Source organism: Bactrocera tryoni, unplaced genomic scaffold (assembly GCF_016617805.1).
Source record: "Bactrocera tryoni isolate S06 unplaced genomic scaffold, CSIRO_BtryS06_freeze2 scaffold_11, whole genome shotgun sequence".
In the NCBI taxonomy this organism is placed as follows: domain Eukaryota; kingdom Metazoa; phylum Arthropoda; class Insecta; order Diptera; family Tephritidae; genus Bactrocera; species Bactrocera tryoni.
This window is the reverse complement of record NW_024395824.1, coordinates 7,849,339-7,866,427: the sequence shown is the minus strand read 5'-3', so window position 1 is coordinate 7,866,427 and position 17,089 is coordinate 7,849,339. Positions and strand designations below refer to the sequence as shown.

General features: G+C 41.6%; 1 protein-coding gene and 1 pseudogene across 1 annotated transcript; one reads left to right on the top strand and one right to left on the bottom strand.

Annotated features, from left to right (window-relative positions):
• Window positions 1-431: 431 nt before the first annotated feature.
• LOC120779573 (keratin, type I cytoskeletal 9-like) lies at window positions 432-1,130 on the bottom strand. The gene has a single exon (XM_040111915.1). It carries the CDS (start codon window positions 1,128-1,130, stop codon window positions 432-434), a length of 699 nt encoding a protein of 232 aa, XP_039967849.1.
• A 13,896-nt stretch (window positions 1,131-15,026) lies between these two features.
• Window positions 15,027-15,229, top strand: LOC120779926 (annotated as a pseudogene).
• The last annotated feature ends 1,860 nt before the right edge of the window (window positions 15,230-17,089 follow it).

Here is a 17,089-nt window from a genome sequence, read left to right as displayed (position 1 = left end):
ATCCTCCATGAATTCCTCATGGGAGATCTCCGTATGTACCCCCTGGACCACCACCCGACGACCCAACTTCCGGTTGACAGAGACGTCCAACTCCACCTCCTCGAATTTTTTATTATTCACAACTCTCTCCCTCTCTAAAATAGAGGGAGTGCGAATAACCGCCCCGCCACCCTTAATTGGTCTAACTTCGTGGACCCTCACCCCAAGTGAGGGACCCATCTCTTTGACCACCTTCTTTATTACTTCCTTAGAGGAAGCTGCAGGCCCCTTACTCCTTACCACGACCGACCAGGTCTCCACAGGCTTCGGCGTCACCGGCGTGATTGCATCCAGCACAGGTGCTGCAGGCGCAGACATCGGGACCGACGGAGCCGGCATTGACCTGCTCGGCGCTAAAGAGGAGGGTCTCCCACAACTGCCCCTAAGGGCATCTACCTGACCGCGAAGATGGGCATCTCGGTAATAACCGTCATCAAGAGCGCCTCATACTTTGAGGCAAGCTCCATCAGCCCCTTCGCGGTCCCCCTATCAAAGCTCTTGGCCTCAAAGACCAGCTCATTGAGCTCCCCAGTAATTCGTTTTGCAGCCGCCACATGGCTGACTGCCCCACCCCCAACAACAACAGCTCCCCTTGGAAGGGCCCGCGTTCCCTCTTTATTGCCACTCGCGACACGAGTGACAGCTTTCGCAGCGCCCTCCTTCGCGACGCCCACTCCTTTGCCCACCGTACTAGACGGATGGGCCACGCTCCCACTACCGCTACCTCCCTCGTTACGCGACGACCCAATCCGCGCATCCGCTTTCTCGGTGGTGGCCACGATGGCACTCCCACCACAACCACCGTTCCCTCCCTCGTTTCCCCCTACGTTACGCGGCGACCCAGCTCGCGTAACCGCCTTCTCAGCGGAGGCCACATCGGCACTCCCGCCACAACTACCGCTCCCTCCCTCACTTCCGCCCTCTTTACGCGGCGACCCCAAACGCGCCTTGCTCCGCGGTGGAGACCTTACTCCCGTCGCTCCCGTAGCTTCACCCTCACCGCCCGACGTGGAGTCATCCACGACTGTCGAAGCGGCGGATTCTCCGCTTCCAGCGAGGGCCTTCGTCCTCCTCTTCCGTCCAGGAGGCATCTCGCTTCCCGACTCACCCTTCAGTCGAACTGATCCGCTGGCGTACCACTAGCGCAGTAAGCTCTCGGTCAGAAAGATTCTGGAGCAGATGCTCTCCAGATACCTGCGCCTGAACTCGCTGAAAACTGCAACCCACGTGTAGGCCCGCTCAATAACAGCGACCACCCAAGCGGTCGATTATAGCGTGCTCGCAGTGGCACAGCCCACAACCCCAACCAGTGGTCGGATTAAGGCCACTCAATTGGCCGCCGGCCGGACAAAGTCCCCGTAACGGTCCGGAGTCGACCGATGTGGCGCTGAGCCGAATCGCACCGTGGGCTTAACGGTTCGCTGTTTCGACCGTTGGTCCACACAGGAGTCGCAATCTCCAACGCTGGACAGACGCTTGCATCCTTTGGGCAATCCTGTCCAGACTCCTTTGACACTGAGCCGACAAAACGCCAGATGCTCAGCACAGAACTACTGGCAGGCAGTCCAGTCAGCAGAATGCCAACAACACGGAGCTGCACTGGAACCGTGCGAAGCTTCCGGCAATAACAACAACGTGGATGACCACGTTGTCCGTATGTATGGTAATAATAAAAAATATTACTTACCCGTTATAACGCGCCGAGTCAGTACACAAAAACGCACAAAAATTGCACAAAAATGTGTGCTCGCAAAAACCACTCGCGGTCACTGACTCACGCTACCCACGATCGCACAAACAATTTCGCAAAACCGCTATGCAAACGCGCCAGGCAATAACGGTGCCAAGCAAAACGCGTAAACAAATACCCGCACAAAAGGGAATCGCAAAAAGAAAAACACCGAAAAATAACGAAAAATACACTTGGAAAAAATCGCAACGCTGCGCACGCACGTCTATCCGCGTCGACAGTCAACTAACGAATGACTTGATAGTACAAACGAATTTGTCGTTTTCTTCTTTTCTCTCTCTTACATATTCATTTATAATCGAATTTAATATTTCAGTAGTCGCCACTTATAGCGCTATTTGCCTTTTTTTACTCCTATTCGAGCAGAAAAATAGAAGCTGCTTATTTTTTCAGTTCATATAGTTCTAGTTTCAATTCAACAAGCAGCGAGTGGCTTAGTGGTTTTAAACAATAAATATGGACCAGATAAATATGGTTATGGTTTTTCCAGAAACATTATCTCTTTCTAAACAGTGGGAATTATGTGACGATGTGTGCACTCTATCAAAAATGCATGGAATCACCACATTCCAAATATTAAAAAAATTCATATTGAAGATGAGTTTACGCTCTTCAAGAGATTTGAAAATAAGTTTATTGGTGAAATGATAAAATTCAAGGCAGGGCTCCGAGAATGGCGAAATAATATGGTAAGTTAATACTCATATTCATCATCCCCGCAAAATTAATACGGCTGTGTAAACTGACGTTGAGCAACACCAAAAGCTCCGTCAGGATCGGGAAGCACCTCTCCGAACCGTTCGATACGAAACGATGTTTCAGACAAGGCGACTTCCTATCGTGAGACTTCTTTAATCTGCTGCTGGAGAAAACATTTCGAGCTGCAGAACTTAATCGAGCTGCTGGCGTATGCCGATGATATTGATATCATAAACACCACCAACAATGTCAGCTTGAAAATGCAACGCAGGATAACTCTTGCCAACAGGTGCTACTTCGGACTGAGTATGCAATTGAGAAGTAAAGTCCTCTCTCGACGGAAAAAACCAAATTCTATAAGTCACTCATTATTCCTGTCCTGCTATATGGTGCAGAGGCTTGGCCGATGACAATATCTGATGAGTCGACGTTGCGAGTTTTTGAGAGAAAGTTTCTGCGAAAGCTTTATGGTCCTTTGCGCGTTGGCCACGGCGAATATCGCTTTCGATGGAACGATAAGCTGTATGAGATATACGACTACATTGACATAGTTCAGCGAATTAAAAGACAGCGGCTCCGCTGGCTAGGTCATGTTGTCCGAATGGACGAAAACGCTCCAGCTCTGAAAGTATTCGACGCTGCGCCCGCCGGGGGAAGCAGAGGAAGAGGAAGACCTCCAGTCCCTTGGAAGGACCAGATGGAGAAGGACCTGGATACGCTTAGAATATCCAACTGGCGCCATGTAGCGAAAAGAAGAAGCAACTGGCGCGGTGTTGTTAACTCGGCTATAATCGCGTAAGCGGTGTCTACGTCAATTAAGAAGGAGAAGAAGAAGATACATTTGTAAAAAAAAGATCTTTCTTCTTTTGTTCTTTTCCACATAAAAGATTTAAACAGTTCAAGAGCTCAAAACATGCGCTACATCAGCTCGAATGATATAGCTATGATATCAAATGCCCACATACAGTTTTGACAATGGCAAAGTGGCAAGTGACTTATAGAGTTTGATTTTTTTTCGTTGAGAGAAGACTTTGCTTCTCAATTGCCTACTCAGTCCGAAGTAGCACCTGTTGGCAAGAGTTATCCTGTGTTGGATTTCCAGGCTGACATTGTTGGTGGTGTTTACGCTGGTTCCAAGATAGACCAAATTATCTACGACTTCAAAGTTATGACTGTCTACAGTGACGTGAGTGCCAAGTCGCGAGTGCGACGACTGTTTGTTTGATGACAGGAGATATTTAGTCTTGCGCTCGTTCACTGCCAGACCCATTTGTTTTGCTTCCTTGTCCAATCTGGAGAAAGCAGAACTAACGGCGTGGGTGTTGAGGCCGATGATGTCAATATCATCGGCATACACCAGTAGCTGTACACTCTTATAGAAGATAGTACCTTCTCTATTGAGTTCAGCAGCTCGAACTATTTTCTTCAGAAGCAGGTTGAAGAAGTTGCACGATAGGCAATCGCCTTGTTTGGAACCTTGTTTGGTATCGAACGGCTCGGAGAGGTCCTTCCCGATCCTGACGGAGCTTTTCGTGTTGCTCAACGTCAGTTTACACAGCCGTACTAGTTTTGCGGGGATACCAAATTCAGACATCGCGGCATAAAGGCAGCTCCTTTTCGTGCTGTCGAAAGTAGCTTTGAAATCGACGAAGAGGTGGTGTGTGTCGATTCTCCTTTCACGGGTCTTTTCCAAGATTTGGCGCATGATGAATATCTGGTCGGTTGTTGATTTGCCAGGTCTGAGGCCACACTGATAAGGTCAATCAGTTTGTTGGCGATGGGCTTTAATCTTTCACACAATACGCTCGATAGAACCTTATATGCGATGTTGAGGAGGCTAATCCACGGGAGTTGGCGCAGATTGTGGGGTCTCCTTTTTTATGGATTGGGCATAGCACACTTAAATTCCAATCGTTGGGCATGCTTTCGTCCGACCATATTTTACAAAGAATCTGATGCATGCACCTTATCAGTTCTTCGCCGCCGTGTTTGAATAGCTCGGCCGGCAATCCGTCGGCTCCTGCCGCTTTGTTGTTTTTCAGGCGGGCAATTGCTATTCGAACTTCTTCATGGTCGGGTAATGGAACGTCTGCTCCATCGTCAGCGATTGGGGAATCGGGTTCTCCTTCTCCTGGTGTTGTGCGTTCACTGCCATTCAGCAGGCTGGAGAAGTGTTCCCTCCATAATTTAAGTATGCTCTGGGCATCAGTGACTAGAACACCTTTGGGGGTTCTACAAGAGTACGCTCCGGTCTTGAAACCTTCCGTAAGTCGCCGCATTTTTTCGTAGAATTTTCGAGCATTACCCCTGTCGGCCAGCTTATCAAGCTCTTCGTACTCACGCATTTCAGCCTCTTTCTTCTTCTGTCTACAAATGCGTCTTGCTTCCCTCTTCAACTCTCGGTATCTATCCCATTACGCACGTGTAGTGGTCGATCGTAACGTTGCGAGGTAGGCAGCCTGTTTTCTCTCCGCTGCGACACGGCACTCCTCGTCGTACCAGCTGTTCTTTTGCACTTTCCGAAAGCCAATGGTTTCGGTTGCAGCTGCACGTAAGGAGTTTGAAATTCCGTCCCACAGTTCCCTTATACCGAGTTGTTGACGAGTGCTCTCAGAGAGCAGGAGTGCAAGCCGAGTAGAAAATCGTTCGGCTGTCTGTTGTGATTGCAGTTTCTCGACGTCGAACCTTCCTTGTGTTTGGTGGCGCGCGTTTTTTGCTGCACAGAGGCGGGTGCGAATCTTAGCTGCAACAAGATAGTGGTCCGAGTCGATGTTAGGACCTCGGAGCGCACGCACATCTAAAACATTGGAGACGTGTCTTCCGTCTATCACAACATGATCGATCTGGTTGGTAGTTTTTCGATCCGGAGGCAGCCAGGTAGCTTGATGAATCTTCTTATGCTGGAATCTAGTACTACAGATAACCATATTTCGGCCCCCGGCGAAGTCAATCAGCCTCAACCCATTAGGGGATGTTTCGTCGTGGAGGCCGAATTTACCGACCGTAGTGCCAAAGACACCTTCTTTGCCCACCCTAGCGTTAAAGTCGCCAAGCACGATTTTGACATCGTGGCGGGGGCAGCCTTCATAAGTGCGCTCCCAGCACTCATAAAAGGCATCTTTGGTCACATCGTCCTTCTTTTCCGTCGGGGCGTGTGCGCAGATCAGCGATATGTTGAAGAACCTCGCTTTGATGCGGATTGTGGCTAGACGTTCATTCACCGCAGTGAATGATAGTACTCGGCGACGGAGTCTCTCTCCCACCACGAATCCTACACCAAACTTGCGCTCCTTTATATGGCCACTGTAGTAAATGTCAAAAGGACCTACTCGTCTCTGTCCTTGTCCCGTCCATCGCATTTCTTGGACGGCGGTGATGTCAGCCTTTGTTTTTACGAGGACATCAACCAGCTGGGCAGCGGCACCTTCCCAATTAAGGGACCGGACATTCCAGGTGCATGCCCTCAATTCGTAGTCCTTATTTCGTTTGCCATGGTCGTCATCAAAACGGGGGTCTCTCATCCGAGGCTGATTATAGCTCTTCACTGGGGGTGTTTTTTTACGTGGCGGGTCCCAAACCCAGCGCACAACCCTTGTAGGGAATGTTTCGCCTTCTCACTTTAGCTCGCCTTCGAACGGATGTTCTTAGGCTACCCAGAGGATACTTGGTCAAAGACCGGAAGTAGTGAGCTGCTTGAGCCATGTGTAAAAGAATCGTTTCTGGCCATTCCCAAGAGAATGGCGGTCAGAGAACTTTCCTCACTTGCGTGAATTTCTACACACGACTCCATCCTCCAAGAAATACATTTGTAAAAAAAAGATCTTTATCATTTGTTATTATCTTATTTTTTCCAAAAATACATTTGTAAACAAAAGGATATTTATCCTTTGTTTATGTTCCACACAAAAGATTTAAGGAGTTCAAGAGCTCATAGCGTGCCCTACATCAGCTACCTACCCGACTGCATTTCGTAAATGATAAAATAAATTTTTCAAGAGCTGAAAGCATACGCTACATCATCTCGAACCTACCTACCCTACGCTTTTGCGCAAATATTATATCATGATAGCAAATGCCCACATACAGATTTGGTAATGGCAATAACAGTTAGTATTCTATAAATTCTGTCCTGTCGAGATGCATGTAATAAGTGTATCCGAACGTTACATTGTTTTGTCCATAAATTTAGAGAATTTTTGCTGCGCTCCTACTTTAACATCCTTGGGTTTGTCATCTCATGTTAAAAAAAAGAAACATTTAATTGGAGAAATAAGAAAGTAATAAGTGTATCCGAACGTTACATTGTTTTGTCATCTCATGTAAAAAGCACGCGTATCCGAACGTTACATTGTTTTGTACATACATTTAGAGACTTTTTGCTGCGCTTCTAACTTAACATCCTTGGTTTTGTCATCTCATGTTAAAAAAAAGAAACATTTAATTGGAGAAATAAGAAAGTAATAAGTGTATCCGAACGTTACATTGTTTTGTCATCTCATGTAAAAAGCACGCGTATCCGAACGTTACATTGTTTTGTACATACATTTAGAGACTTTTTGCTGCGCTTCTAACTTAACATCCTTGGTTTTGTCATCTCATGTTAAAAAAAGAAACATTTAATTGGAGAAATATTGAAATACCGCTAAAAGTGATTTTCTTCTCGCTGCTTACAATGCCGAGGAAAAGAAAACGGCCTCACATAGGTCGTCGAAGTCGTGTAAATGTGAAACGAGCTACTTTACGCTCCAACCGCACTAATGACCAGCGAGATGCTGATAATGATAACAGTCGTACAAGTATGGGAGAATTACGTTCAAGAGTAAATAACTATCAAGTGGATAGGGGGAGAATGGAAAGAGTTCGTGCACATCAATCACAACAGCAGCGAGCACGGGATAACGAATTTAATCGATTCCGCAGACGCAATGCTCCTGTAAACCTCGAACGAGGAGCATTTTCCTACGATCCGGAATTTGAATATAGTGCCGACAAATCTGTGACGATTGGAAAAATGTCAATCATTTGTCAACATTGTAAAGCATTAAAGTACAGTAGTGAACCTGCAGGATTATGTTGTGCTGGTGGCAATGTACAATTGCCTCAATTGGTTCCACCACCTGAACCGTTACACTCATTAGTTAATGGGATGGAAAGTAAGTCTAAACACTTCTCGGCTAACATCCAAAAATATAATAATTGCTTCCAAATGACATCGTTTGGTGCAACGCATATAGTACAAGACGGGTTCATGCCTACTTTCAAGGTAGTATACCATAATTGTTTTAGTGAAATTCTAATTTGTATTTGTATCACAATTAATTTAACCAGTTCTTAAACAATTACAGATACAAGGACAAATTCATCACCTACTGGGGCAATGCTGCCAGTGCCAGATGCAGATCATAAATTTTTGCAAATTTATTTTATGGGCAATCAAGATGTGGAAGTTGATACACGTTGTGGTCATAATCCAACCGTCAAGCGAATCATTGTCCAACAACTGCAAACATTTCTTCACGAGAATAATGAATTAGTGAAGATGTTCAAAATGGCACTGGATCGGATGCCATCAGACAGCCATAATATTGTAATAAGAGCCGACAAAACACCTGCTGGAGAGCATGCAAGGAGGTTTAATTCACCGACAATAGATGAAGTGGCTATTGTCGTTGTTGGAGAGAATTTGCAATCAAGAGATATTGTACTTCATCGCCGGAACAATGAATTGAAACGTGTATATGAAACGCATAGAGCTTATGATGCTTTACAATACCCATTAATTTTCTGGCAGGGAGAAGATGGGTACCATTTTAATATCAAAATGGTTAATCCAACAACAGGTAATTAGATTATACAAAATAAAATATAAATATATTTTTTTATCATATGCACTTCCAGGTGCTGATACACACAAAAAAGTCAGTGCCATGAATTATTATGCATACAGACTCATGATCCGTGAAGGTGAAGTAAATCACATTTTGATGTGTCAACGGCTCTATCATCAGTATTCAGTGGACATATACGTCAAAATTGAGACTGAAAGATTGACATACATCTGTCTTAACCAACAGCAGCTTCTATCTGAAGAGTACATTCATCTTCGCGATGCAATCAATGCTGACGGCAGTGTAAATAATGTAGGAAGAATGACAATTTTACCGGCCACTTACATCGGAAGCCCGCGCCACATGCACAAGTACGCTCAAGATGCGATGTCTTATGTTCGAAAGTATGGCCGTCCAGACCTATTTATTACATTCACCTGTAACCCACAATGGATTGAAAAAAAAAGAACTGCTACACAACCAAACACCACTTGATAGGCATGACATCACAGCCAGAGTTTACAAGCAAAAATTAAAATCTTTAATGAATTTCATTACAAAGCATCGTGTGTATGGCCAAGTACGTTGTTGGATGTACTCTGTTGAGTGACAAAAGCGTGGTTTGCCACATGCTCATATATTAGTCTGGTTGGTTAACAAAATAAGGCCAGAAGAAATTGATTCCATTATTTCAGCCGAAATTCCTGATGAAACGGTTGACCCAAAATTGCATACGATAGTAACTAAACACATGATACATGGACCTTGCGGAGTCAACAACAGCTCATCCTGTATGATCGACGGCAAGTGCTCCAAACGGTACCCGAGAAACTTGCTTGCTGAAACCATCTCGGGAATCGAAGGTTACCCATTGTATCGTCGGCGATCAGTTGAGGACGGTGGACGATCTGAAGATGTCAAGATAAAAGGACAAGATTTTCATGTAGACAATTGTTGGATTGTGCCGTTCTCGCCCATATTGTCCAAAACTTTTGAAGCTCACATCAACGTGGAATTTTTGTAACTCTGTGAAATCCATAAAGTACATATGTAAATATGTTAGCAAAGGTAGCGACATGGCCATGTTCGCAGTAACAAACACAAATGATGAAGTGTCTCACTATCAGATGGGTCGCTATGTAAGCAGCAATGAGGCTATTTGGCGCATATTTTCGTTTGCAATTCATGAAAGACATCCCACTGTATTGCATTTGGCAGTTCATTTAGAAAATGGACAACGAGTGTATTTCAACCCAAACAACGCTGTGATAGAGCGGCACGTCCACCTGTGACCACATTGACAGGTTTCTTCTCAATTTGTGCAACTGATCAATTCGCTCGCACTTTGCTGTATGCTGATATGCCGCGCTACTACACATGGAACGCATCATCAAAGTCTTTTCAGCGTCGTAAACAAGGAACACCACTTGAAGGATATGAAAATGTATTTGCCACAGATGCTATAGGCCGTATATATACAGTACATCCTAATAACGATTAATGTTATTATTTTAGATTGTTATTGGTGAATGTTCCTGGTCCGACATCTTTTCAACAATTGCGAACAGTTGATGGACATCTGTGTGCGACTTACCGTGAGGCGTGTCAATTATTACGGTTGCTTGAAATCGATTCGCATTGAGATGATACCCTCAAGGATTCCGTGATATCTTCATCGCCGCATCAAATTCGCACACTGTTTGCGATTATAATATCGACATGTTTCCCCTCAAATCCGAATGATTTGTGGATGAAATATAGGGATGACATGTCTGAGGATGTGTTGCATCGCGTGCGTTGTGAAACTTTGAATTCTACATTGAAAATTACGGCAGAGATTTACAATGACACATTGATCATAATAGAAGATATGTATTTGTTGATGGCAAATAAAGTATTGTCGTGTTTGGGCCTGACAGCACCCAATCGTGCTATGCAAGATGCATTAAACCATGAGTTGTAAAGAGAACTCCAGTACGATACTCAAGCTATGACAGAAGCAGTTTGCACAACTGTTCCGCAATTTAACGAAGAACAAAGGATTGCGTACGATCGTTTAACACAAGCTGTAAACAGTGGGTCTGGGGGGATTTACTTTCTTGATTCTCCTGGGGGTACTGGGAAAACGTTCCTAATTTCATTGCTATTAGTGTTTAAACTCAACAAAGACTTATCATTCCTTACCTCTGGTGGGGGGAAATGAAACCGTCTTTCGTCGAGCGAGAAATATTTCATTCTGATTATATTGTAAATATTGTACACCTTATATACTATTTTAAGTCTTACTTATCTAGTTAAATATTATTTGTACGGCACACCACATGGGGTTGTTTTCAACTATACAATGCAATACATATGTGTGTGTGTGTGCTGTCATACAAGATCTTGAGATTTTTGATGAAGAATACGGATACAATAACCACCATAAGGGTTGTTTTTCTGTATTGTATTCTTATTACATATTTTTTCTTTTATTTTGCTGCATTGCATGTAAATGCATTATGTATGTATGTATGTATTAATATATAAATAGATATTTATATTTAGTATAATTTCGGCTTTGCATATAAATAAGCATGTTCAATGATATTTGAACATATTGCCGAGGGAAAGAAATGGTTATTAGTGGACTGTATATGTTTTTATGATCTTAAATATTACAAATTTCTTAACTTATCTTATTTAAGAAAATAAACATGTTCAATTTTGAACAATTAGCTAAGATCCGATCGCAAAATGAGGTAGGCCCAGCGTTGGCTTCATCTGGAATAGCAGCAACTTTATTAGAAGGCGGACGAACTGCACATTCAGCCTTAAAATTACCATTAAACATGCATATCAACGAAACGCCAGTTTGCAACATTGCCAAAAATAGCGCTATGGCGAAGACTCTCCAAGTATGCAAATTGATAATTTGGGACGAATGCACAATGGCTCCACAAGAGGTCAGTAAAGCTGGAGGCACTCAGATAGGACGATAAAAGATTTAAGTGATAACCAAAACATTTTTGGTGGAGCTATGATACTGTTGTCAGGTGATTTTCGTCAGACTCTTTCAGTAATTCCTCGATCGACTGTTGCTGACGAATTAAACGCATGTCTAAAATCATCAAATTTGTGGTGCCGCACGTAAAGACACTCACCATGAACTACTAACATGCGAGTGTTTTTGCAACAAGATCAAACTGCGACTGTGTTTTCGAAGCAGTTGCTGGATATTGGCAATGGTAAGGTCGCAGTTGACAGCTCGACCGGATTAATGACTTTTCCCACAGATTTCTGTCACTTCACAGAATCGAAAAAGGAGCTTATTCAGCGTGTTTTTCCGGACATTAAACAACAATATAATAACCACGATTGGCTAAGTGAACGAGCAATATTGGCAGCAAAAAACAAAAATGTCGATGATCTCAATGCTACCATTCAGAATTTCCTTCCAGGAGAGTTGTTTACGTACAAATCAGTTGACACGGCCACAAACCAGGATGACGTAGTCAACTATCCTTTTATTCATTGGACTTGCCTGGACTACCACCATATAATTTGAAATTAAAAGTAGGGTCAGTTGTCATCATGCTGCGTAATATTAATCAACCTCGACATTGCAATGGAACGAGATTGGTTGTGAAGAAACTCATGAATAACATCATCGAAGCTAAAATAATCAAAGGAAAATACCAAGGAGAGGATGTCTTAATCCCACGAATACCTATGATTACAACGGATTTGCCATTTGATTTTAAGAGGTTGCAATTTCCCGTGCGTCTGGCGTTTGCGATGACCATAAATAAATCGCAAGGCCAATCGTTGCAAGTTTGCGGAATAAACTTAGAGTTTCCCTGTTTCGCACATGGACAATTATACGTTGCGTGTTCGCGTGTCAGAAAACCAACATCCTTGTTTATTTACGCACCGCAAAAAAAAAACTAAAAATATTGTCTACCAGAAAGCACTATATGAATTAACTGTATATGATCATAACTGTGTTGTATTTAATTTAAGCAAAGATTTGTTTATCATGTTCACAGTCCAGAAACGCGCACATCCAAGAAAATTTTAAATTTTTGTATATGAAGTATATAAATATAAATAAATGGCTTGATATGTATATAATATGTGCATTTGGATTCTTAATGTCAACGTGTATTAGTAACTCTTTATTTCCATCAATTTGGCTCCATCTACTTGGGAACCACTTGGCTCGCCAGGACATGATAATGTGGTGGCTTTTGGCTGTCTTCAATAACTTGAATGTCCTGTATGTCTTCGGCCGATAAATTTAATTCACAGAATGTCTTCTCAGATGATGAAGATGGCATTGTAGAAACGTGTTTTGGTTTAGATAGCAGCTTTCGCTTCAATATATTTTTTTGTACTTTTGCCCTGTTCACGCGTATTATTCGTTCTACATTCTTACCACACTTGGTACAAAATCTGAAGGTAACAGCGATTATGTTGTAGCATTCGTCGCATCATAATAATAATTTATTACAATCTGGACAGTTATTATTTTTTTTCTGCCGTTCCATCCACTTTTTACAAAACGGACAATGCATTTTAAGGAGTTGAGGGATATATAGCTTCACTATAACTATATTATATCTAGTTGTTTGAATTCTTTATTTTCTCGATGACAGATGTAGTTCTTCGTCTTTTCCTAACCATGGCCATCGTCGAAAAAAAAAACGGCAGATGTAGTTTGATAGTTATAGTGTAAATATTTGTCAGTATTCACTCAAAAAAAAAATTTTCTATGGTAAAATGTCACTTGAAATGTTAACGTCTCTTTGCTGTGCATCTATACTACAATTCTTTAATATTCCTAAAAATCTAAAAGCAGCAAATTTCAATAAAATTAAAAAAATATTGTGTCGTGTGTTTGTGACTTACTAAATATGCCTCCAATAATTAGGCAGTGTGAAGTTCGCCGGGTCAGCTAGTCTTGTATAAAATTAACCAATCATCAACAACATTCCTTAAATCGCAATGCAAATATTTATGTTGCTACACACATTCATACAAACATATTACGCACAAAGTTTATTTTCCCTGTTTATTCTCCTTTGCTCTTCTAATGTGGATCATTCACAATGCGTAACCAGCTGTCAGAATTACTTGAAGAAATAATATATTTTTTTTCTTGAGCAATTACTTAAAAGCTGGACACGGACCTTAAGTAAAAAGATTTCATGCTCTCGACACATCCGAGCAACCCCGTACAGTTTTCCAGGGGAGAAGCAAGGGGTGCCAAGCTGAATGTTGGCTACCCTTAGAGTTTTCCCTTGAATTTTATTTATTGTGATAGAGAAAGCCACTTTCAAAGGAAATTGTAGGATTTTGTATTTGAAAGGTGAGAGTGTAGGTAATAAGCGATTATGGGTATCAATACCGTTTCTGCTTTGGTCCCTCTAGTAAAAACGGTGACCTGGACGATGTGCCGTTTCAGCTCTGGGATACGTATCCTAGTGACGTTGCACAGTCTGTACGCGTCCAGGTCAAGCATCATTATGGCAATTTTCCTTTCACTTGTGGGAGGGTACCACAGACAGGTCGAGAGAATTTAAGAACTCCACAGTGTATAAGTTGCGAAGAATACCACATAAAATTGATAAGATTGGCTTCATGAACAGGTTTTAGGTTGAGAGGTGGACCGAACGTAGGAAATGAAAAAATATATAAAGAATTCCCTTTGGTTTTCCTCAGAAATTCTTTTTAATACAATTTATAATTATTTCTTCTTATTTCAAAAAGCTTTATGTTCAAATAAATTATTTATACGAAATTCTTATCATTTTTCTTAATATTTCTAAAAAAAATTTAAGAAAAAGAGAATTATCTTTACTTTTATAAGATATCTCTCAAATATTAATAAGAAATATCTTATTAAGCACATTTTTAAAACGCAATTATGCAAATTGCACAACAAATAAAATAAGTCATTAAGAAATCATATAAGTTTTTAAAGACATCTCTTTCCTAAAACATTTTTTGTAACTTTCATATCGATGTACGTAACGGTCATTTTCGTTTTTTTCCTTTAGGCGAGACTTGATAGTACAGACGAATTTGTCGTTTTGTTTTTTCTCTCTCTTACTTATGCAATTATAATTGAAGGCGGTATTTTGCCTTTTTGAAGTTATACTTCATATACGAGTTCGGAAATGGTTGCGATAGATTCAGATTGCGCAACCTTGCTCAATATGAATCTACGCAACCTTGTCTGCGAAGATGTTCGAACAGCAAGCGAACCGGTGACAATCGGCGATCGTTTGTTCGTTTCTTTCGGCACAGCTCGGCTTTTCTACCAACAACACAATGTTGCCTTGCTTATGCTGTTGTTGTTTTTGTAGAACAATGTTTCAATTTTTGGTTAGTGACATATTCAATTAAAAAATAAATTCCGTTATTATTCGAACCTACGTACCTCCTATGTGCTCATCGTAATTTTTGAAACGCTTACCACCTAGACCACCATTGACACTTGAATTGCGTTGTCCTAATTATGGTTTGGTTATGCTTGAAAGAAATATACAATGGAACGCCGATTGTTACCTCTTTCCTTGCTGCTGCTGCGCATATGTATGTTTGTGTGCTTGTTCATTATTGAAGTTATACTGCTTTTTCTTTCCTTTGTCCTTTCATTTCTGCGAATTCTCAACTATTTTATGTGACCTTTTGTTGAAATACCCTGCGTTGGCCGTTGAAAAATTAAGGCTATACTTTACAGGATTATTTCTGTAGTTAGTCTTCATTTACATTTTTTGGAAATCGACCCGCGATGACGAGGTATAACGTTTTATCTGACAGCGTGAGGTTTAAGAAGTTCATTTCTAATTGTGTCTTGTGGCATATTAGAAATGATATTTCTTCGAAAATCGTTCGCTTACAACGGATAAAACGACTTCTGAGTGGTGATTTTAATGAATAAATTCCTTTTGGTTGAAATGCTCTGCGTTGGCCGTTGAAAAGTTAAGACTATACTTCTCAGGATCATTCATTCCTTTTATTTCTTAAAAGAAATTAATGATCTTTAGATATATGCATATTTTCAATATTTCGTTGTCATTTCCATATTCGTAGCAATGGAATTTCTATGGCATAAGTAAAGTAATGGCCGCCGATTGTCACCCCTTGCCGCTGTAGCAGCTTCGCCTACAAACATGTGTAAATATGTATGTATGTATACGTATGATCGTGAATACATATCGACGCAGATTTTTGCGAGAAGCACCAAAAAGTTGTGCAATTTATGATTTTTAGCTTTTGCCATCGTCGCGAAAAGACGACTTGTTGGCAAAGGCATGCTCGGGGAGATATAAAATTATAATAAATTTGAAATGATATGCATTTCTTGGAATATCACTAAGAAGTATAACTTCATCCGCTCGTAGGGACTCCACGCACCTTTTTTTTTACTCCTATTCGAGCAGAAAATTAGAACCTGCTTATTTTTTCAATTTAAATAGTTCTAGTTTCAATTCAACAAGCAGCGAGTGTGGTTGAAAGTGAAAATTATTTGCATTTATTATTTGATCGATTTTTAGTGATTTTAGACAATAAATATGGACCAGACAAATATGGATATGGTTCTTCCAGAAACATTATCTTTATCTAAACTGTGGGAATTATGTGACAATGTGTGCACTCCATTAAAAATGCATGGAATCACCACATTCCAAATATTGAAAAAAAAATGCATATTGAAGATGAGTTTACGCTCTTCAAGAGATTTGAAAATAAGTTCTTTGGTGAAATGAGAATGGCGAAATAATATGGTAAGTTAATACTCATATTCATCATCCCCGCAAAACTAATACGGCTGTGTAAACTGACGTTAAGCAACACCAAAAGCTCCGTCAGGATCAGGAAGCACCTCTCCGAACCATTCGATACGAAACGAGGTTTCAGACAAGGCGACTCCCTATCGTGAGACTTCTTCAATCTGCTGCTGGAGAAAACAATTCGAGCTGCAGAACTTAATCGAGCTGCTGGCGTATGCCGATGATATTGATATCATAAACTCCAAAAACAATGTCAGCTTGAAAATTCAACGCAGGATAACTCTTGCCAACAGGTGCTACGTCGGACTAAGTATGCAATTGAGAAGTAAAGTCCTCTCTCGACGAAAAAAAAAAAACAAATTTTATAAGTCACTCATTATTCTCGTCCTGCTATATGGTGCAGATCGCTTGGACGATGACAAAATCTGAGATGAGTCGACGTTACGAGTTTTCGATAGAAAGTTTCTGCGAAAGCTTTATGGTCCTTTGCGCATTGGCCGCGGCGAATATCGCTTCTTCGATGGAACGATAAGCTGTGCGGAGATATACGACTACATTGACATAGTTCAGCGAATTAAAAGACAGCAGCTCCGCTGGCAAAGGTCATGTTGTCGAATGGATGAAAACGCTCCAGCTCATGAAAGTATTCGACGCTGCACCCGCAGTGGGAAGTAGGAAGGAAGACCTCCAGTCCGTTGGAAGGACCAGATGGAGAAAAGGACCTGGATACGCTTGGAATATCCAACTGGCGCCATGTTGCGAAAAGAAGAAGCAACTGGCGCGCTGTTCATTAACTCGGCTATAATCAGCATGTAGTGTCTACGCCAATTAAGAAGAAGAAGAAGATACATTTGTAAAAAGATCTTTCTTCTTTTTTGTTCTTTTCACATAAATGATTTAAACAGTTCAAGAGCTCAAAACATGCGTTACATCAGCTCGAATATTAGCTATAATATCAAATGCCCACATACAGATTTGACAATGGCAAAGTG